Raw genomic sequence first — 23,032 nt, forward strand, 5'->3', positions numbered from 1 at the left:
GATATATATGTATCTTTGGAACTGGAACTTTGATAGTGTCTAAACAAAGTTATAAAGGCAAGAAAAGAAAGGGAAAAAAACATCCTTTTTAAAGATATACTAAGGTAACACAGCACTATATGTATGTATGTATGTCTAGAATCGCCACGTTCATGACTTAACCGTAAACAAACTGTTCATACAAAATGCTTTTCAATATGATTTTTATTTTTTATTTTTTGCTTTGTTTCAGTCAATTGATCCTAAGCTAATTCCCATGTAACCCACATATCCAAATTTCCTCATCTTATCTGATCATTTGTCTTCCCTAACAAAGAAAAAGCAAGCTGCCCCTGTTTGATAACCGAGGCTGAGTTGGTGTGTATCAGATTGAAGATTGCAAGTAAGATTCATGGCCACTACAAGGCAATTGCGTGCCAGGAAGGTAGACTCCTGGATGCTACCTGGCTGAGATCTACCTGGCTGAGATCAGGGGACAATCCAGGGTCAAATCGCCTTACATTGTCGTGCATAAAAGACACAACATTTGGTCTTCGTGGGGTCTTTATTTGGGCCTCTGTTCCCTGAATCAAGACATGGGCTGAAAAAAGGCTGACTTGCTCAAAACCCAGGTAGTGTATTGATAAACAGTGTTGGGTTAATGTCCTTAGCTCCCTTCCTTTGCTTTAGAACTTCATTATTAACTTGAAAAACCCATTTGTTTAGTCTGGTACAACGAAGACCTTAAAAAACGTTAAGCTAAGAGATGGGACTCGCCAGAGAATCATGGCCATGCAAGGTAACTTTAGGAATGCATGGTGCAAAACAAAAGAAAGCTACACAACATCAAACATGAATCCATCCAAGATCATATGAAACTTTGGCTAGAGGGGATGAAGGCATTAGCTAACACAAGTAACGACAAGGGTTCAATGGAGATTGGAGTGTATGCTTGATGATCATGAAAGTTTTTTCTATCTTAACCAACAGCCTAGCGGGGCCAAATGCATGTGGTCACCTTCCAATCCGATTCATGGTTCCTTTCCTTGTGTAGGACCTTCCTGGACCAAAGATTTGAGGCACATGATATTCCTTGGTTATCCATGGCTTGAAAATAATTACGTTTTGAAGACCATTCCGAAGTCTTGCTTGAGAAAATCATGTGCCGAAGTTTCTTCAAAAGGAATGGGATGGTTTACTCAAAATAATGAATATATGATGGAGCAGAAAAGCCTTTTCCCTGGCAAGTTTTCACCAGAGATCGTGAACAGATTTGCTTGAGATGGAGACAGTGAAGAATAGTCACGAGAGGGGCGCAGCAAGATTTGATTTTGCCATGGGGGAGTTTCCGTTAGAAAAGGAGAAACCAAGGACCGCCATACATTAAAAATCTTTCCACATCATTCACTGCCATAAATTGACTAGACCAAGTGATGATCTTAACGCAACTGTCATGATCATCAAACTCAATTTGGCCTTGGGTGGATCCTTTAATTCAAGTTGATATCCATAACCATCAAAGTTTTGATGAGGAAAGCTAACAAACGACATCATGAAAGCCACGTGTGCCCTTCCGGTTCGTGATGTGCGCACGTGTGCCACGGCCTAGATATGCCCACACACACACATGCTGGATCCCAACCACAGCCCCCAGCAGGAAGAGATGGGGGTTTTGTTTGATATAGGCAAAGGATAATGAGTACTATTATTGACTCACCCAATATCTCTAAAAGGGGAAAGCTATTGCTACTATTGCATACTGGTTTTCTTTACACTAAAAAGGGTTATTTCCCTTTTTCTTTTTTTCTCATTCTTTGGTGGGACTTCACAACACACAGAATGTAGTTGTACATAAATTCTATATTCAAGTGTACCTAGAGAGAGTACGTACGATGAGGAATGAGTGCAGAGAAAATAGATGGATCACAAACTTGTCCTCACATGTTTTTCAAGTTCTGAGGGAGGGTCAATCTTGATTTGCTAGGAATGGTATCTACCTTTGATCCAATGGTGAACATAAAACTTCTTCTAGTGGAGAATCATACAGGTTTTGTATTGAAAAACATCTGTATGGAAGCTGTTCGTGAGCCATGAGATAGTATTCCTATTGACTGTTGAACCAGAGCATTACATGAGATTCCACTCAGTGATTTCATACCCTCTTCCCCTGAGAGAAAGGGCAACAACTTAGATATGAAACTTTTCTGTTCAAGCTAATTTGGCTGTCAATTACTCTTGTTAGTTAGCCTGTAATGCATCATTTTCCCTCCCCTAATTTCATGACAATGCTTGCAAGATTGAAAGATTCTTTTGTCTTGCTGAGTTTTTTTTTTTTTTTTTCCAAAATCCTAAACTGTTTGTGTCACATTTCTCTTTTCCTTTTTTCCAAGTAAAACAAGTTGTCTGGTGTATTGATAAAGACATTGTCAGGACCATATTTAAATTCCAAAATTACTAAAAATGATGCCAGGAATTACCATTGATTTCTTAACCTGCCCCCAAAACAAGGATTGAATCCTGAAACTCAAGCCACTGTTCATCAAGCTCTGATCCCTACCACTCGTAAAATGTTTTGTAGCTAGCTCGATCACCTATAAGGTTTTACCCCAGAGCTTCCCCAAAGAGGGGGCAGCCAGATATTACTGGGCCATGGTTGATTTACATCAGTCAAAGGTGACTTAGGAAACAATTAATTAGAGCCCTTATAATGAAAGAATCTAAACCTATTAATTAAAGAGTGACTTGCAAGCTCTATAAAAGAAAGGGTGGGATCTACCAAATTCTCTCTATCCCTGTAATTGATATACAGGTAAAAAAAAAGTTTGAGTTTGTAGAAGTACACGACATTGAACCATGGCCAACAACCACTCAAAAGCCAATCCCACTAAAACCAGAGTAGGGTCCCTAGAATCCAAGGAAACATAGGTTTTTGCCCCCCCCCCCCCCACCATTCCACAACACCAGCTCTGGTTTTTTCACAGTGTGAGAGAAAGGATAAAAGCTTGTTTCCCTTGTACCCCACCTTCACTTGTACAAAACCAAAGCACAAATTCACATCAAGTGGGGTCTCTTCCAAAGCCTCCAAAAACACTCTTCATCATATAATATTATTAGACAGTGCATTTGATTATTATTATTAGTAATATAAAGCTAACCCTTCCCACTACTCTCAATCATTTCAAACCCATTCCCTCTCTATACAATCCCACCACTTCCTTTTCTTCCTTTTTTATGGTTCCATCCCTTTGCTTCATCGATCTCTATCCCAACAAAGACCTTGTGCATCTGTGACATATAAACCCCATAGCAGGAGCATTGAGGTTTTAAGCCATGTCGGTTACAGGAGTTTCAGACCCTGATAGAATGTTAAAGAAGTCATTCCATCGCAGGAATGACTCTGGTGAGCTTGATGTGTTTGAGGCTGCACGGTATTTCTCAGGGTACAATGAAGCAGCCAGCTATAACTGTGCAACATTCACTCAGAAGATCATGCGGGAAGAGAGGCAGCCCTGGAGAGGAGGCAGGATCAGCTTGGACGTACCGATGAGAAACCCTTTTCCTCAACAAACTCATGCTGTGGAAAAGCAAATTAAGGAGAAGAAATACAAGCAACCGAGCTCCCCAGGTGGTAGACTTGCTAGCTTCTTGAACTCTCTTTTCAATCAAACAGGTTCCAAAAAGAAGAAATCAAAATCTACCACGCAGTCCATGAAAGATGAAGAAGAAAGCCCTGGTGGGAGACGGAAAAGGAGGAGCAGCATTAGCCATTTCCGTAGCTCTAGTACCGTTGATACAAAGTCCTTTTATTCTTCTTCAAGTTCTGGTTTCAGGACCCCACCTCCTTACGCACACACGCCCACGAAAAGCTACAAGGATTTTAGAAGCTATTCAGATCACAAGCAGGTGGTAACTCTGTCAAAGTACAGTATTGGACAAACAAAATCTACAGCTTTAGCAAACGAAGTCTTGGAAGACAAAAGGAATACAACAGACTATTCTTGGTTGGATGAGAAATTCAAGTTCAATGATGGCTACTCAGAAAAACACAAGAATAATCTCGGTACCCGTCATCAAGAGAAGGATAGGAATTGGGCTGATCGATATCCATCAGAGGAGAAAGAATTCAAGAAGTTCAATGAGGTTGACGACGGTGCAGATAGTGATTCAAGCTCTGATCTGTTTGAGTTGCAAAACTATGACTTAGGCATCTACTCAAGTGGCTTGCCTGTGTATGAAACTACACATATGGACAGCATCAAGAGGGGAGCACCAATTTCCAATGGTGCACTATGAGACTACATTTTCACCTTGTTGATGGGTTTCATTTGTTTTCATTGATAAGAAAAATTGATGTCCTAGATTTTGCTTTCTTTTCTCTTTTTTTTTTTTTTTTTTCTTCTAGCTAGCTTCTTTGAAACTTCGTTGAATGCTTTTCTCTCTGTATGTACAGTTTGGAATGTTTGTTTGTCTTTCCATTCTCATCAGTTTTCTTTGTTTTACCCTTTCTTTGGAGCTAGCTATTTCATTTCATGGATTAATGCATAAACATCAAAAGTCCCCCATTGGAATGGTTTGCTTAGATTGTGCCATGATTAGTGATTTTCCACTAAACTAATGGAGAAACATCAAAAAAGCCATCATCACGTCACACCATGTGGATTACATCTTCTACACTTTTGACTTTTGGACAAGAAACAGTAATAGGTATCACATTAATTAATGTTTCCTACCCGCACGTGTGATTCACATAAGCTTAACCTTTTCTCTCCCTTTTTTTTTCCTTTCCACTACTATTTTTCATGGGAAACAAACATTTATTGTCCTAGAAATTTATTAAGTTTTGCATGCTTGATGATTAATTAAGCCACCCCATCAAAATTCTGTCTGCAATTTCAAATGGTCCCCTCTCCTCTTGCCTAGACTTGATCCAGCAGGACAAGTTAGTGCCTATTATCTGATCTATGTGTAGAAGGATATTTTTAGATTTTAAAATTGAGCTCGGGTGTCAAAACATTTTTGGCAAATTCAGTGAACTTAATTACAGCTAGCCTTCCTAGAATTCATCATTCTTGCATGTAAAGGAAACGTCAAACAGATGCAATGATGCAGAATGGTGGGTAAATCAGCAGGGGAACTTGTAAAGCATACAAGGGTAAAACGTTGTACGGACGCTGTGCACTTTCGCCTAAAACCCAAATTATTAAGAGCTTGATTAATGCCTCAGCATAAGTTTTGTTGTCTAATCAGACAATCAACATGGAAAGGCAAGCATTGTTAATACTTTATAATATTTTCTTGTGAGAGCAGATGGATCGAAAGCCTAATCTACATCCATTAAAGATTGGTTGGAATAGCTAAGAAGCAAGAACCAACTTTTTGTACCTATATTGACAAGCTATGTCGACAAGGATATCATTGTTAACGACAAGTTTATGCCAAAAATATTCCATACAAAAATGGGTGTGGCATGGGATTTTCTTACAGGCTTTCTACCAATAAAAGGTTAGGTCATTTCCAGTTTTCCGACCTTCAGATCATTCCGGACAGACCTGTTCACAACTAACTTTGGGAACCAAGTTAGTTAACAAGAACACTCTCAGGGAAAAACAGGTGAATTGACCTTAAACAGAATGAAATGATGGATTGCCAAATATAAAGGTTGTAGCTCTCATTCTCCCTGTGTGAGTACATGCGTATAAAGCTAAAAGTGGGGTGTTTTTTTATCCCCTCCTCTCAGTCTCTTTTGCCATCAAAATGAAGCCTAAAGCTAAATTGATCATGAACCCTATTGATAGCCTTTAGAAAGAATGATGCAGAAGAAAATGATGCATATAGGGCACTAGAATGCCCATCAGAAGGCATGATATACTCACAATGATGCATGGGGTACCAGAAGGGTCCAGCAGGGCATGTAGCATCGGGATGGATGGGCCTTGCCTTGTGATTTGTCTAAGTTAATGTGATGACCAAGTTTGATAGGAGAGAAAGAGGAGACAGGGACAAGATAAGCTTTTCTTTTGGGCAAATGAAAAATCTTTCTTTTGTAAAAGCTGATAAGAACCCAACGAGTGAAACACAACCCAGAACTGCAATTGCTGCGAGATTAACTCCATTTCAATCACCCAAAGTATTGATTGTATGCAATCTAATCTATGTATCAAATAAATCTAAGGAACCAGATATGTTAATTGTAATGCTTGGAATTATTAGATGGTCTTCACAAGTACCACCCAAATCTCCTGTTAAGAACATTGTGAAGACAGCATCAGACCTTATTTCCAAGGCATGAAAGCGACTTATGGAACATGGTCACAAACTGATTTGATAACAGGTGAAAACGATATACCAATTACCCTGTAGAGAATTCACTCTGTTACATGTTTATCCTGAACAACATGATCATACATCATGTTTTTGGTATTTCCATGACCTTGCCTGTCTGAAGAAAATAATAAGAAGGCCTAATGATACCTTATCAGTAAACATGATATAAGTGTTGGCTCACAAGACCTTTACAAAAGAACATAAAATAAAATATTGGCTTTGTAAGCAGCCAAGGAATCATCTTTATTATTTGTATTAGATACCAATGAAGCATTATTTCTGCTAAGAAAGAAACTGCCAAAAGATCACAGTGGCTGTCACTTAGAATAAATCAAGTGGCTGATACAAAAATCACAGAAGTGCATTATTAGTGAAAGCAGCAGCCTAGTTAAAGTTTGTGATCCACATAAATGACAGGTACAATTCCAGGACAGCCATCAAATTATCATGAGCCTACCATAACTTCAAACAGTGTCTATATGTCTTAATATCAAAAGGGAATATAGGTGCTGTGTTTTCATGCGGGCAACTTGAGCTTGGATGCAATTTGCACCGATAAAATTTGGAAAAAAAAAGAAAGATAGAGAACAAAAGCTAAAGTGCACAGCAAATAAGACAATGAAAATCAAGGAAGAAATTTTTTTTTCCCCAGCAGACCAAATTTAACTCATGACATACTATCCAAATATCTAGTATCCTGTTGTATGATGAAGCACTTAAACAGATAAAGATTTGCTCATTAATTCTATGAAAAAAGATATTAGCAAGTATTTAAGCTGTGCTTATCAAAGTTTTGTAATTGATCTTTAAGCTGACCTCAAATCCCTCTAAAATATGCTAGACTGGTTTGAGAAGATTCATATTGCCTGCCTCTTAGTGGAAGAAAGAAGATGATAATTATAACCATGAAAAGATATATATTCCTAAGAATTTTCTTAACATTGTCAAAAACACACATGCCTACTGTTATACCATAATAACAGAATCTCACCAGATGGTTCTCAAGAAAAAAGAAAAAGAAGTGAGGAATCCTGATGTATATTACAAATTTACCAGAGAATACACTGTTGAACTTTTGCTCCACAGCCATCTAGGAATCAAAACCTTATAAAGTGACTGCCAAGGGATATATTAGGTACTCAAAAAATAACAAAATGTGGCACATTGCAGATAAAAAAAATTGGGGAACAGCATCATTGACAATGAAGAAACAAAAATTTAGTCTTTTGCTCAATGCTTATGGAAGGAAAGCTAATTTCAAGTAGGGCACTCTCTCACCGTGTTAATAACATAAGCCTGTGCCACTTAAGAGAAAAATGAAAAAAGAGTTCAAATTAAGTTCACTTAATGAGCAGGACTGAATCTGGTATGCTGTGGTTTTTAACAGTAATGTTTGTATACCTTCTGTTTCAATTTGCCATTTTGAGTTTGTTGTGTCTTCAGTTTTAGGAGCAGCACACTTTCTTTAGTTAACAAAATGCATGCATCATTGATCAGCTGTTTTATAATGTTGTTCCAGGAAAGGAAAAACAACTATGCTTATGCCTTTTAGATTTAATGCTTGCTAATAATTTCCCAAATATACATATCTTTTAGAAGAGCATGGTCATGAGTTTTTCCATCAGAAGAAACAAAAACTTTGTTAAAACAGGTAAATTACAGAACCCACCAAAGGAAGAAAGATTCCACATACAGAAAGGAATAGAGCAGCAGCACAAACAAAACAGGAAAACTAGTGCTTAATTAATTAAAAGAGCACTCTGCATTGATTGCATTTGCTTGCACCTCCCCTGCTGCTGCTCCTTTTAATACCTTTCAATTCTGTCATAGCAAGGCTAGTTGCAAAACCAATTCTCAAATCCTGTGAGGAATCGTTGGGCTATCTTTCCTAGTATTACTGCATGGGTTGGACCCTAATTGGAACAAACGGTGGGACTTAGTCCAATTGCTCAAACTTCCTCTTCATATCAGCAAGGTTCCTTTTCTTTTCATTGTAGTCACAGCCATAAACATAACAATAATAATAATAATAATATTACTTTGATATAAAATGTTTATATTCAATATTAATAAACTCAAAATGAATTTGGATAAAACCTTACAAAAAGTGAAATAATTTATCCTATATTTTGTTCGCAATAAAGCAAAAGATTAGAATTTTAGCTAGGCTCTATGTCAGGGAAGTGGTACTCCAAGACTCCACGTTGTAATCAGCTTAGTTATTTGTGTCATTTTCTATCTTTGCCTTTTCAAGCTTGTTACCCGGAGTGGGAAACGAAAGGGCTACACCACTACTTTCTAGCTATAGAATGGAAGACAGGCTAAAACCTGACAATATTGTAACGTAAGGACAAACTTAAATCAATGTCAAATTTGGAAAGTAAGGAAAACTAACAAGGAAAAAACTTCTCTCAAAACAATCAACCAATCTTGTTTCCCACATCCTCTATTTCGATAACAAATGTCACTCAGTGCAATTCTTGATGGGATCGAGCCTGTTCCTTCTGATTTTCCAACACATGGCAATTCTAGAATGAATTGATTGCGAGAAGCAAAGAAAAACTTGTGTGATATCAACAGTTCATCCACCCTTACAATCCTGAGTATTGCTTTAGCTGAATGGGGAGGCTAGGCAAGGCAGCATAGAAACCAGAAACAGACTATCTGTCAATTGTCATTCATCCTGATCAAGCCCATTAACCCAACATGGCATCAGGCTAACTAGCCCAAAAACCAGCGTCTTTTCCTGTCTATCTCTTGTGTCTTTACCAGCTGTCTTTCTTTTTTGTGCCTCATTCCATTTTCTTCTATATATATTTATGAAGATTTGTATGCATATGCCAGTCTGTCTCAGTTACAAACACAACTGCAAAACTAGCTAAATGGCAATTGAAAGTAGTGGAGTGTTTTTTTTTTCTTTCCATAAAGCAAAGTGCAGCTTTTGCCTCACATAAATTGCAAAGAGATTGGATTGGTGATGGGGACATATGCACCTTCCTGGTGTGAGTGCTTAGTGCTTAGTAGGAAGGGGCTTACTTTCCCTTCCCTTTCTTTTTCATATCTTTCTCACACTTCACACCCAAAAAGTATTGAGAAAAATGTATTAGCACCTATCCCTCTTGCTTGCCATTTTGTGACCTTCACTTCCCAATTTGGCAGTATTCCCCAACCCCCCTTGCTACCTTTTTTCCCATCACTCTCTTTCCTTGGCTTTGCCTTTCAAAATCATCATTCTCTCTTTCTTTGCCTTTTATTTTTCTATTGCCTAATGAAGGTAAATGTTCACATCATTATCTAGAAGAAGTGCATATGCCATTTTAACCCTTATGAAGAAAGAGGTTGTTACCCACCACTTGAAATGATATGAATTACAATGTTTTTTTGTAATGCATTTGAAAAATCTTGCTCCTTGTATCTTAATGCTTCACATTGTACATGCACAAAATTTCCCAGTACATATTTCTTCTGTTCAACAACCAACAAGATATTGGTTATTCAAAAAAAAAACTTTAATGTTGTCCGAAAAATCAAATTATAAATTATATCAATAATTTAAATAAATCTAACGATCGTTATCTTTTCTTAAAAGAATTAAAGTTAATAATAATCCTAATTACCATGAACTTTAAATACAATTAGCCATGGAATGTAATAAGCAAAACAACAAAAAGGACAAAATAAAAATAGGATGACATTCTCTAGAACATAGCTAAAAATGGGATTAACCCAAAGAGGAAAAAAATTGTGTCCATGTGCATGGCTTGAGGATTACAAAGTCACATTTGCTGTAACCCCAAAGAGATACTTTGGGATTATGGGGTTTTTTCTTGGTGAAATGCATGCATCACTATTAACTTGAGATATGTTTGACAGTGACAATGTTGGTTAACAACTTAAAATGGGGCATCAAGCAGGTCATTTTCAGAGATCTTTTGCTTTTTTTTTTGTGGGGGGAGGGGGAGGGGGAGGGGGGCAACACTACCAAAAGTGGTCCTTAACCCTAATTTGGTTAAGGGAATTTGGAAAGAAAACAACAAATTTCAATAAAAACCCCCATTTTCAAAAGCTGGAGAATGGAAGGCAGCTTTGAGCATATTGTGTTCTTATCCCTGGGAAGGGTCTGGCTGCTGCCACTGGGCTGCTGCAGAATGGACAAGTTGTTGCAGAGAGGGGAATGGATGGATGGATGGCTGGCTTTTAGTTGGCATTCAAGCAAGAAATGGCTATTATTGTTGTAAAGAATAAAAAAAAAGTTGTCAGCTGAGCAGAGCAGGTTCACTCACTGCCCACAGTGCCCACTTCCCTCCACATTTGCTTTTTCCACTAGGACACGTGTTAGCTCACCAAGATGTACAAGTGGCAAGAAGGGGTCTTGTCATATCCCAACATGATATCTTACCAGAAATTTCAATTAATTGAGGAGAAACATATGGCTTTCAATTCTTCTGCCAGTGACCTTTTGTGGGTCATCCTTTTGCCCCCAATTACCAGCTAGAAAAAAAGAGTAGGAACAGCCTGTATCTTCATTTTCAGTGTCTTTTTCTCTGTGGTTAAATAGTAAAACAGTGAAAAATAAAAATAACTTTTTAACTTTTAACCCAACCCAGACGACCCTTTCATTAAGGCAATGCTCCCTAGCACAGGTACATGACCATGTGTGATAAATTGTGAGGTTTTCTTAAGCCTTCCATGTGAATTTACTGTGAGAGTTTTAATACTGAAATAATAAAGTGTTTGATAATTTAGTTATTTAACTATTCATAAAAAATAAATGTTCCTAAAGTTATTATATTTATTATATCTTTATTAATTTTTTACCAATAATTGAACAGTCAAAATTTAAATAAAATAACTTTTTTTACTCGATGTAAAATTGATCATGTGATGCCCACCTTGTTCATCATTTTTGTCTCACAAATCCCCAACTGAATTTTTTTAATACATTTGATAATTAAATTTAAAAAATTAGTCCTTCGAAGATTTTCAATGAATTTTTTAAGTTAATTTTATTTAAGGAAAAAAATTATTTTTTTCCTTTTAACCATTTACTTTTTTTCCTTTTTAACTATTATCAATACAAAATACTTGTAAATTTACAAAAAAAAAAAATCCCACAAAAAATCCACTTAATATTTAATTTTCATTAACATACCAAATAATTTTTATATCATAAATTCAATATTAAATTTATTTCAAAATTGAGACCATTTCCATAAGGTTCAAAGAGGATATTTGTTACGGAATCTTGACACCCCATACACCCCAAAGGATCAAGTGTTCCCAATGTCCAAATTTATAAAATGTCCCAAAAAAATTTTAATTTATATTTAATCATGAATATTATTAGATATATACGTATTGTACTGATTCATATATATGTATACATATATAAATGTATAGAATAAAAAGTGGTAAGTAGGCACTAGAAGCAGAAAGGCTTAAGCAAGAAGGAAGGCTCCCATTCCAAGTGCTGCAACATGTTGTAACTTTTGATCAATGGATGGGTTTAAAGAAAGCAGAAACCAACCAGACACATCAAAATCAAAACAAATCAAAGAACACAAATCAGATTAGACAGGGACCTAATTTGACCTTAATCAAAACAAAACAAACGAATATAAAAAACATTAGGAGTTGATGATCCTCCCTCTGCCTGTGTGTGTAGATTGTTATGTCCCTGGAACAAAAAGGGTCAAGAATGGAATTTCAGATGGAAAAACACCCACCCCCGCAAAAGCTACAAAATACCTGGACATGCTTTTGAGACAGAAATACTAGTAGCAGTAGTAATAGTGGAAATCATGTTGACTCACAGTGTATCTGCTTCGACCTCATCACAAACCTGAGAAACAGAAAAAGCAATAATCAAAATAAAGCCTTTTGCTTTTCTTTTTCGTTTCTTTCTCTGTTTCCTCTCTTTCGTTCAACATTGCTTTCTTGTTTTCTCTGTGGTAAGCCAAAGAAAATCTCAATGACCCCTTCTTCTTTTTTTTTTTGCGGGTTTTTGTTTTCTTCGAGGGTCTTTTGGCTGTTGGTGTTTTTTGTTTGGTTTCCGAGAAAACTGTAGGAAAAGGAGAGAAAAATGGGAATCTTGCAACATCCCAAATTGTTCTGCTACAGTTTTTAACAGGGACTAAACATGCCCATGTGAATTCTTTTTGTCTGTTAATCTCTGAAAATGGGTAGTTTTACTTTTTTTTTTCCTCTTTTTGTTTTTTTGGGTGGATTAAGCTTTTGGTAAACAAAAGAGTGAGCTTTTTTCCTTACCAACTCTGTTTTCTTGGGATTTGAAATGTGAAAGTATTTGGAGTTTTTTTGATTCTATAAGCTTTGGGTGGACTTCTACTTGAGCAGAGGTTCATGTGGTTATTATATTTCTTTACATGATTTGTTTTATGGGATGGGAAAACTCAGGAATATGAGAGAAGCAGTAATAATAGGAACTTGTTCATTTTATTTTCCTTCTTTTTTTTCCCTTGTTCTTGGAGAAACACAAAAATGAAACATCAGCCCTTCTGGGCAACTCAAAACATCAGCTTTACTCAGTTAAATTCTTGTGAAGAAGTTGATTGAGTTAGATTTTTTGGTTTCTCTAACCAATGAACAAGACAAGCATTCAGTTTTGATTTATTTTCTTCTTAGTCATTTTCCCTGCAACCAAACATAGCTTTGATTCTCTCTCTCTCTCTCTCTCTCCTATTGGACCTTCTATTAAATGCTCATGTGCGATGTCTTTAGCTTTCCTTTTTGTAATGTAATGTTAAAATTGAAATATGCTAAATGTAATCAATGGGCTGTATCTTTATCACTCTGTTCTTTACTTCTTTTATTATTAGCTCATTTTTTTTCATGTGTGTGTCTACAGATAAGCAATTATTATGTTCTTCAAGTTTCCAATTTATCTGTTCCTTGAATTGATTAGCCTAATGATTCCTTTTCTTTTCTTTTTTTTCGTTTTATGAATTATGTGTAGGCATTTATATTATTCATATTGATGGAGTCTTGGAGCTATGGCTCTGAAGGCAAAGGCCTTCTTTTTACTGATGAAATGGATTTGCCAGTGGATGCTTTTGCTAGAAGTAGAAAAGCACTCATAGGATGGGACCTAAAGCCTTCTACTGATTTTGAAGCTGTTGAGGGTATGGAATTCATGGATTTTGGTTTCGCTGATATGAACAAAAAACCCTTTTATGGTAACACCAGTATGGAAATCTTTGGTGCTGAGATTGGTAATGGTTGTGCTAAAAGGGTAGTTTCTCCTACTTGTATGGTTACCTCTAGTTCATATTATGGTGAAGAGGAATCTGGTTCCAAGCATTCAAGCTCTTTGATCGAGTCTAACAGTCAGGAATCTTCACTCATTGATTTGAAGCTAGGGAGATTGACTGACCATAGAGATGGACAGGATGGCAAGTTTTTGAAGGAAACTTCTGTCGTTTCTTCAGTTCGTCCGGCTTTTATGGTGAAGAGAGCTCGCACAACAAGCTCTTATTCTCATACTCCTTGCTGTCAAGTTTATGGTTGTAACGAGGATCTTAGCTCCTCAAAAGATTACCACAAGAGGCACAAAGTTTGTGAGGCTCACTCTAAGACTGCCAAAGTTATTGTTAATGGAATTGAACAGAGATTCTGTCAGCAGTGTAGCAGGTTGGTTTTTTCTTTTTACACTCTTTTTCCCTTCAATTTGATATGCTTGTGTGTGAAATTTAATTGTTATCTAAGCTATTTTTAATTTAAGATCATATTGTTATTATATTTATAATGAGCCCATGCCCATGTACTGGCCTATTTGTTCCATTTAAGCTTACTATCCTAATTATCATGGTATTTAGTTTTGCAGTTTCATGGTCCATATTTTGACATTATTGCTGGTATTAATTGTAATTCCTATTGCTTCATCAGGTTTCATGGACTGGCTGAATTTGATGATGGTAAGCGCAGTTGTCGTAAACGCCTAGCAGGGCATAATGAGCGCAGAAGGAAGCTTCATTTCAATACCCTTTCTGGAAAACCACATAAATTGCTGCAGTCATATCAAGGTATGAAACATTCTCTTACCGTTGTATCTCCTAAGGAAATTAAGTTACTCTTCTTTATACAATTGAAATTCAGATATAAACTCAACCTGTCGTGAAAGGCAGAAGAAAAAGGAAAAACTTTTTGGTCATGTGATTTGAGCCACTTGAGACAGTTTGGTGCTAATGTCCTTGACTTTATCCTCATTTGCATTGGTACAGATAGTAACCTATTTTCTTCAAGTAAACAAGGTCAGTGTTAAAATTGATGCAAGCCTTGCGAATTTTTTATTTCTCATACAAGAAGAAGTTGAAGGATTTGTTTTCCTGCAAGGCTTTGACACATTACTTTTTGTACAGAAGTGATAGTTTTGTGACAAAAGAAAATTTAGATAAGAATGAGTTACCTTTTTGATATGTTTCTTTTATGCTAGGATGATAAAGTTAGACTTGATGTTTTGGAGTTCAGATTTTCTGTTTCCTTGGGGTAACTGCTATTCAATGAATCTGCTTTCTAGTGTGTTAATTTCAGGCATTTATATAATAGAAATGTATATCAAAGCTGAATTGGTGCATTTAAAGAAACAACGTGAATGTTAGATGTGATTTAAGCATTTAAGGTTTGTTGATTTGATTGATAAACATATAATTTTAGAAGTTATACTGTTTATGTGTATAACATCATATATTTTCATTTATAAATGAAGTTGTAAAATAAAATTTCGGTGCTATCATTTGATCAAAAGATGATGTTTTCCTCAATCCCCACTATAAATGTGCACCTTTTCTTAATGTTTAAGGAATTCCTCACTGCAGATTGCACTAAATGAAAAGGTGGAATGGCCCAGTCATCCACTCCTAAGATTTATTATAATAATCTTTTTCCAACAATCTTACATGAAAAACATTCCAAATATTTTGAACAAGCTCCACATGGAAGCCATTCCATATTTTACCAATATGGTTGACATTTATAGGAACTTTTGCATGTTCAGCTACATGAAGTTGTAATCCTTCACAATCCCCTAAAACATGGTACATCCATGCAAAAAAGAAGGAAAAAAAGTTTCCAGAGAAAAGCATCCTAATTTTGTTTTCTTACATGTACTGGTTGCTTTTAAGTTTTAAGAATTTGAAAAGCAAATGCCATACCTAATCAGGAATTTTTTAAAATGAAAAAATCCTCATTGTCTTCAGAAACGCTGAATTGGAAATATCCATGTGGAAGCAGTTTTTCAAGCCTCATATTAATGGAATATAAAATGCTAAAAAATAAAAGAAGCATATTAATCTTATCTAAAGTTTTAATGAGCTCAGACATGCTTTTCAAAGTCGATTAATCAGTTTGATTTGCAAGTTAAAAGAGCAGTTGAAGCAACCCTACGGTCTTTGCTTGCTTTGCTTCCTAATTTGCTGTAGAATGTCATTTTGCCAAATGTTAATATATTGTTCATCTATGTGGGCTGTCAGGTACCAAATTTCTGGGGACCTCCATACCAAAAAGAATGCCCTTTGTTATCCCAAACATCTTTCAAGGTGACTTTGTTTATCCAGGAAGATATGAACAAGCTAATCAGAGTCAGCAGGTTAAATCTGAAGAGAAACCAATTTACAATCCTCAGTCAGCAATACCGATCACTAATTGCCAGTTGCAACCAAAATCTATCTTTCACATGCAAGGCAGTGGGAAACAGTATGGTTCTGGAACATTTTCATCATCAACTGAAGGCTTCAATGCTCCTAATGCAGCATCAACTGTGAAAGTATCATCTGGAGTTTCACGCTCAGATTGTGCTCTCTCTCTTCTGTCAGCTCAATCACAGGACTTGTCAAACCATGCGGCAGGAATTCAAATGACTAGGCCCTTGATCAATCATGCTGGCCATGCCTATCATAGCTTTGAGAAATCTGCTGGGATGAGTTCTTTGGAAAAATCGAATGGCTTTTATACATGTGGAATGAACCCTATGGGAGCTGGCCAAGTAGGGGCTGCTGTGGTTTCTGATGCTGGTCATAATGCTAATTTTGAAGTCCAAGGAGATGGACATTTTCAAGATTCAGATCTTTTGAGTGCAAGGTATTGTCTTTCTCCTGAAAATGGAACCACTGTAGATTTGCTTCAACTTTCAACACATCTCCAAAGAGTGGAGCGACATAGGAATTCTATGCACGTAAAGCTGGAAAATGAGGACCTGTGTTATTTCCTTACCACTTAGTTGGTATGAGAGCAACAAGGTATGTGCCAAAATCGTTTTCTGATTTTCATCTTTTGTGTTCTATTTTTAGTTATCCTTGAAAGTAGGAAACTCTCTTAGCTTAAATATCTTTGTATAAAAGGGCTGTTGGATTGTTACGGAGCCCACAAGACTCTCATGGTGAACTTTGAAATGTTAAAAGAAAGCAGACAAAAAATAAATAATGAATGAAACAGCACATTTATTGAGTTTGTTTTCCATAATTTTCTAAAATGGACGAGTGTGGATTACTTGCTTTCAAATGTTCCCCATAAATCTAGAATTGGTTAGGTCAATAATGATTTCAAAGGTTAGGCTTACAGAACCTGTTGAGGAAAGAGTAAGCTAATATGCCAATGCGAAAACCATGAATGGCCTTCAACCATAGCTATTTAAGCATAGCTGTTTGAGGATTAAAAGAGAAAGATTAATGTTCTATTGTTCTTGCAGGTTTACAGGAAGAGGTGCAACAGTGCTGCATTGAATGTTTCACCTAATTGATGCACTTCAAAATAGGTTGTTAGAGATTCAGATACGATTGGTAGTACATCTTGTTTCTGATAGGTATATATATAACAGAGTAAATTCTGGACTTTGTAACTGTAAATTGATGCAAGTTCAATATTTGCTCCTTTTGAGAACTCTTGTTCTCCACTGGATTTATGTAGTTAGCTGGTTTAATGGTTCTGTTACCACATGCTAGTTACTATTTGAGACAGTGTTGGACTCGGAAGACTTTTAGCTGGTTTAGTGAACCCATCACTTTGGTTGCACTTAAGGGGCAAAGTTAAAAAGGAACAAACTAAAGAGTCAAGTAGGAATAAGACCCCTATAAAAAGTTTAGAATGGAATCATGTAGCACTAACTGCTTTTATTTATAAACCTCTATACTGTATAAAACTTTAAGTGGTTCGTGTCCAATTGGAAGAAGATATGCTTGTGAGTGGACTGCATATCTTTGTTAAAATACCTTGCAGATTTAGTGCCTGGTTCATGTTAATTTAGTCTTTGGAGCATGATAACTTTTCTGCATTTGTTTACAGCCACCATTTTTTTGTATAAATTATCCCAAAAGTCTTGGAGTTTTGACTGGACATAGGCTTTAGGACTAAAATATGAAGACTTAAGCATATTTTATCTTTAAGTATATTTGTAAACCCAATTTCTTCATCAATTGGGACAAATGAGTAGTGGCCACCTCATCCACCCATCAACTTGCCTTTATATTGCTCAGTGCTTTGTGGCCAATGAGTTGTAAATAGCTCCTGTTTTTCCAAAAGTTAACAAGAATGACTAAGCAAGTCCCACAGGAATCTTATTTAAGAATTACAACTTGGCTTTGAAAGTGTATACAGAGCATGAAGAGCTGATTCAACATATCTTTTCCTGCATTGTCTGATAGGCAGATTTGCTGTTGTGCATGCGTGTCTTATGCTTCCAACTTGATAATCTTTTCTAAATTATTTCTTTATAATCAAAATGATGTCACAGGTGACGCATTGTTCAAGGCACTTGATGATATAGTTATCAATTATCCTGCTTTGAACTCTGTCTTGATGTAGTTGTCAAAAGCATGTCTGTTGTAACTTTAGTATATTTGACTTGAACAATCATGGGTGCTTCCATTGATTAAGCTTTATTCAATTCCAAAAAGGTGACTTGGGGTTGTAGAGACCACATTGGCTGTATGCTGAAATGATTTATTTAATGCAGGGAACTGATAATGCCATTGAGCGTTTTAAACAATGAGAGGCATCTATTCAATTGATTTATTGCCTCAACAGGCAATGTTTAATCCTGATGATGACTCGAAGTATTTGGAAAAATGGGTTTGTGTTGAATTTGTAAAAGGAGGTCCCCCATTAGAGTCCTGCTTAGGAATTTAATCAAAGGTGATGTCACATCAGATAGCATTGTCTGAAAGCCAACTTAAATAATAAGTACTCAATTATTCTGATAGCTTGGACTTAATCTAGTTGTGATTTGCACTCTAATAACTTACTTGGAAGACCTTTCTGAGGCCATGTCGAGTCAAAGAACAACAATGGACTCCCCATCTGTTTCTGTCAATGAGAATAAAGAAATACAGGGGAGTGGTGGGTGGTCACTCTCCATGGAAGAGGACATAATGTGGTGATTTCATGTGAACTTAATTGGCAGCTTATATCTAATAGATTCTCTTGTCTAAAGAAGATCTTCTTCATTGCTACAAAAGAGAAAAACCATAAACAAAGAAGAACTGGGTGAGATTGTTGATTTTTAGAGGTGTTCATGGTTCAGGTTCGATTGAGCTGACGTCTTTAAAAATCATACCAAACTCAAACCTGACCTACCCATAATCCTTACAATATATTTATATTAAAAAAAAAAGAGTTACATCATATAATAAAATATAATATAATGTATACATATAATTATGGACTTTAAAAAAATATTTTTACTCATTATATTTTTCAAATTGTCATTTATTATTTTATATAATTTTTAACTTTTTTAATTATTATATAAGTAATATATACAATTGTATGTAGTTCCCTCACAAAATGAGTGAAATTTAATTTTTTAATATAAATGTTAATAGATTTATTCAATTTCTTAATATAATTCTAATTATATTGAATGGCTTTCTTTTAAAAAAATGTATGTTTCTTAATTCTAATAGTTTTGAATAATATAAATTAATATTATAAAATTTTAATTATTTATATTTCAAACCTTACACTTTAGAAACATTTGTATATATCTCTAATTTCTTTAAAAATAAAAAAAATATTCACAAACATGACAAAATATACTAGTACCTATAAAATCAATAAATTCATTAATTATTAAATAAACAAATATGATTATCAAACTCCGCTCATAAAGTTTAAAAACTCTACCAATCGATATATAAAATAATAATCTCTGTATTAATACTTTAAAATTTTTAAATATATTTGAGATTTTTATTGGAGTAAATTTCAAAATTATAATTAAATATAACACAAAGCATTATTAATAAATATAATAATTCTTTTGGGCCAAGCTGGTTCGGACCTAAAAATCTAAAAACAAGTCCGACTGGAGTTGGGCTGGACCTACAAGCTTGGTTGGGCAGCCCGGCCCTTCGAACTTAATTAAAAAACCTTTGCTCTCAAAGTGGCAAAAGTACATGAGGATCTTGCTTAGTCATTTTACAATTTACACAAAATTTACAAAGTATTCAATTTACAAAATTAGAAATTAAAACCTCTTCATGTAATTAAAATAGGGATTTTGAAATTTATAAAATAAAAAAATTACTGAATTGATAATAACTACTTGAATTTCTTTATTTGTAATTAATTGGATATATGCATATATATTATATTTAACTCTGTTTGTGAAATTTAAAAATGACATTATATATATAAGATAAAGTCATAAAGATTTTTACAAAAAAATAATTCCAAGGATTATGCATAAAAAATAATAATACCAAGATAATAGTCAATATCATTTTTTATTAATTCCTTTCCCTCTCTCTTTTTAGATCACATAAAATTATGTATATATATATAATAGTAATTCCTAAAGCATTCATAACAGTCACATAAAAAATATTCAATTTCACGATTTTAAGATTCAAATCTTTAAAACATTCACAACTGTTATATAATTTTATTGAACTTTATTAAAGAAAATGACGATGTTTGATTTCAATCTGTTATATATATTCCTGTTAAATTTAAATTCTTATATTTTACTTTTGAATTCATATATTCAATATAAAATAATAAAAGAAACTAATATTTTAAGCAAGAAATTAACTAGAAATCATGATTTGAAAAAGTTTCAGAAGAACTATAATTAGAAAGCATAGAAACAAGAATAATAATAATAATAATAATATTAGAAAGGTGAGACTCTAGGATAGTTGTGTTCACTAAAAGACCAATACCCTAACATTAACACGAGACATTAGATGATAATTAAGGAAAGTTTGAGAGATCAAAGTTAAGGTTAAAATCCTACTATGTCTTAAATTTTGGTAGCAATAAACCAGGCTCTATCTCCATATCTCCTGCCCTGATCTCTCAGCTTTCTTTGTTGCAACTTTCATGCACCCAGTGCTTCATTCCTGCAAAATCGATTGTAAACCCTAAAAAGCATCAGTTCTTTCTGCCAGGATGGAGTACTTTTTAGCATTGTTTAATAATGTAAAGACTTGATTGTAATTTATCATTACATTGCTGCGGCTCCCGGAAACTGATGTTGCTGGGGAATTTGGAATGTACCTAGCCCACTGTTCCCAACAGGTCATGGAAATCAGAATCGAATAATGTCTTTAAATCTTGTTCGGAGAGAAAGATGAAAGATCATAGAGACTTTCACCAGCAGACATGAAACAGTTATGTCTTACATTTTTAGCTGCTGCGCTGAAGGCTTCTCGATGTGGAATCTCAGGATTTGCTGCTTTAATGCGCTGTATCTCCTCCCTTTCAATGTAATCAAGATTGCATGAATAGAACGTTTTCGATGGGAAAGATCAATCAGTATTAAAGCAGAAAGAACATATTTGTAAGTTTCCCTTACTTCATGAACCGATTGTAAGCAGATGGGAGCCTGTGTTTCTTCTCAGGAGCTGCCAAAACAGTTCCCCATAGATGTAAATATTTCCAAAAAGAATTACTATGCTAGCTAGAAGAATGTGGAGGGGAGTATTTAAGGGTTTCTACGTTTTACAACAAACGGTGCTTTGGGGGAGGATGGCTCGCTTGATGGTGATGAGGATGGAGATGGAGACTGACCCTTCCTGAAATCACCGCAGAAACTCTGCTTCTCCTTGACATGAACAACTTCCATTACTAATCAAATCAAATCTTAGTATATCTTACCAAATTTTTTTTTTCCATTTTGAGATGTGGGGATATGTAAATATGCATAATTGTGAAGCTTACAGAACCCAAAAAAATGGAGAATTGCTTCCTTATTACTAGTTTACTACCACAAACTAATATCTGCACTCGGTCTCCACCTTTCTGATCTTTTCTTTCTCTTGGTCTAAAATGGAAACGTATGTACCTGGAGACTGAGGCTGGTTTGGGGATCGAGGCATTGACCTTGCAGTGGAGGTCTGGTGCTGAGAAAGGAGAGGTTACTGCAGTGACCGCATTTCACTGTCACAGTGTCCAGCAACCTTTTGCATGGGATCCCAACCTGTCAAAAACAAGAGAGCTAATCATACATAAACCCCGAACCAACATATCATCATCATCATCAAGAAAAAAAAAAAGGACTGGATTATTTCTTTTCTCTTTCTTTCTTTCTTTGTAGCTTTTCATTGCCCTAAATAAGTACTGAATTAAATTACCGCAAGAACAGTGTTGCAGAAGTTGCAGCGGACATAGCAAAGATGCTCGGATTGTGGAACCAAGTCCATCCCAACTTTCTCTTCAAGGTTCATATTATCAAAGGAAGGGAAGGGAAGGGAAGGGAAGAGAAGAGAAGAGAAGAGAATTGAACAGAGGGCAGCTAGCGAGGTAAACAAGGGTGCTGTGGGTTTCAAAAGTAACGAGAAAAGGTTAGGGTTTTTGATGTCCTGATGCCAACAGGACGATGAATATAGAATGAGGTTGTGGGCTAGTTGGGTATCTATCTCTCTGTTTAGAGAGGATGGGGGGAATTGGTTAGAGCAAGAGAGTCCAAAAAATGAAAATCTTTGGGGTTTCTAATATTACTTGTCACAGTACCTGCTCTGCAATTTTCAGACATTCAGTTGCACGGGAACTCCATTCTCTCACACTCTCTAGAAATTAACTTCATCACCAGTATCTCTCCAAATACATCATTCCTTTACTTTGCACTCTCATTTTTGCCCTACATCATACTCTTTTAAAGAGATATATTATCAGTTTAAAGAGTTAGTTTCGTAATGAAAATTAATGAATTGAATTTTTCATTTTTATGAGATGGATGATTATGTTATCATGTTAATAGTAAATGTCTAGTTAGATAAAAAACCAATTAATATTTATATGTATTTATCGATACATGTCAAGAAAGATATAATAACAAAATCTATCTCTTTTTAAAAATTCTTATCAATTTGACATTTCCAACCCTCATTATTGTCAATGAGCGAATGTGTAGTACTAGTCGGAATTTGGATGCATACACGTTGAAACTCAAGGCATTCAGAACAATTTAGTTGAAATTGCTTGGCACAGACACCCTAGGCTAGCTGTCCTGACTTGACCCTATTCCTGGCTAGCTACGATATTGTAATTGAGGTGATCAATCATCTAGTTCTCTGAAAACTACCATGATTTTTATCGTTTTAATTTTTGAGTAATGCTTATGGAATGGAATTGAGTAAGTTTATATTTTGTTTAAATCGATGGTAAGTGGTTTCTGGATTTATGTTTTACCCGCAATCTTACCTCTTTTTCATGCAGATCTCAGTGGAAAAAAAACAAAAAACAGGAATCAGAAAACCTTTTCCAAGACTGAGTTATC

At 35.4% G+C, this 23,032-nt stretch overlaps 3 protein-coding genes across 4 annotated transcripts; 2 read left to right on the forward strand and 1 right to left on the reverse strand.

Annotated features, from left to right (window-relative positions):
- Nucleotides 1-3,101: 3,101 nt before the first annotated feature.
- On the forward strand, nucleotides 3,102-4,552 carry LOC18610213 (suppressor). Its single transcript, XM_018115526.2, has one exon. The coding sequence runs from the start codon at nucleotides 3,310-3,312 to the stop codon at nucleotides 4,270-4,272; it is 963 nt and encodes a 320-aa protein (XP_017971015.1). The 5' UTR covers nucleotides 3,102-3,309; the 3' UTR covers nucleotides 4,273-4,552.
- A 7,410-nt stretch (nucleotides 4,553-11,962) lies between these two features.
- LOC18610214 (Squamosa promoter-binding protein-like (SBP domain) transcription factor family protein) lies at nucleotides 11,963-17,519 on the forward strand. 2 transcript variants are annotated; one of them, XM_007045742.3, is made up of 5 exons: nucleotides 11,963-12,254; nucleotides 13,277-13,950; nucleotides 14,206-14,342; nucleotides 15,789-16,553; nucleotides 17,003-17,519. In XM_007045742.3, the coding sequence occupies exons 2-4, from the start codon at nucleotides 13,298-13,300 to the stop codon at nucleotides 16,532-16,534; spliced, it is 1,536 nt and encodes a 511-aa protein (XP_007045804.1). In that variant the 5' UTR covers nucleotides 11,963-12,254; nucleotides 13,277-13,297; the 3' UTR covers nucleotides 16,535-16,553; nucleotides 17,003-17,519. The 2 variants fall into 2 exon arrangements, with proteins under 2 accessions (XP_007045804.1, XP_088660045.1); XM_088803919.1 differs by lacking the exon at nucleotides 11,963-12,254 and having other exon boundaries at nucleotides 13,275-13,950.
- Nucleotides 17,520-20,615: 3,096 nt separating this feature from the next.
- CRC (Plant-specific transcription factor YABBY family protein) lies at nucleotides 20,616-21,980 on the reverse strand. Its single transcript, XM_018114781.2, has 7 exons — nucleotides 21,888-21,980; nucleotides 21,599-21,733; nucleotides 21,253-21,358; nucleotides 21,110-21,158; nucleotides 20,937-21,012; nucleotides 20,763-20,819; nucleotides 20,616-20,654 (listed from the first exon to the last, which is right to left on the reverse strand). Exons 1-7 carry the CDS (start codon nucleotides 21,978-21,980, stop codon nucleotides 20,649-20,651), a joined length of 522 nt encoding a protein of 173 aa, XP_017970270.2. The 3' UTR covers nucleotides 20,616-20,648.
- Between the last annotated feature and the right edge of the window lie 1,052 nt (nucleotides 21,981-23,032).

This window comes from Theobroma cacao, chromosome 2 (assembly GCF_053813885.1).
Source record: "Theobroma cacao isolate CCN51 chromosome 2, ASM5381388v1, whole genome shotgun sequence".
NCBI classification, from domain to species: Eukaryota; Viridiplantae; Streptophyta; class Magnoliopsida; order Malvales; family Malvaceae; genus Theobroma; species Theobroma cacao.

Excerpts from the sequence above, each read along its gene's own strand:
- LOC18610213 (XM_018115526.2), top strand. The coding sequence starts at position 3,310 with ATGTCGGTTACAGGAGTTTCAGACCCTGATAGAATGTTAAAGAAGTCA.
- LOC18610214 (XM_007045742.3), top strand. The coding sequence starts at position 13,298 with ATGGAGTCTTGGAGCTATGGCTCTGAAGGCAAAGGCCTTCTTTTTACT. Across the intron at positions 13,951-14,205 it reads TTCTGTCAGCAGTGTAGCAG|GTTTCATGGACTGGCTGAAT; the intron begins GTTGGTTTTTTC and ends TTGCTTCATCAG. Across the intron at positions 14,343-15,788 it reads ATTGCTGCAGTCATATCAAG|GTACCAAATTTCTGGGGACC; the intron begins GTATGAAACATT and ends GTGGGCTGTCAG.
- CRC (XM_018114781.2), bottom strand. The coding sequence starts at position 21,980 with ATGAACCTTGAAGAGAAAGTTGGGATGGACTTGGTTCCACAATCCGAG. Across the intron at positions 21,359-21,598 it reads AAACCAGCCTCAGTCTCCAG|GAGAAGCAGAGTTTCTGCGG; the intron begins GTACATACGTTT and ends GTTCATGTCAAG. Across the intron at positions 21,159-21,252 it reads AGCACCGTTTGTTGTAAAAC|CTCCTGAGAAGAAACACAGG; the intron begins GTAGAAACCCTT and ends CTGTTTTGGCAG.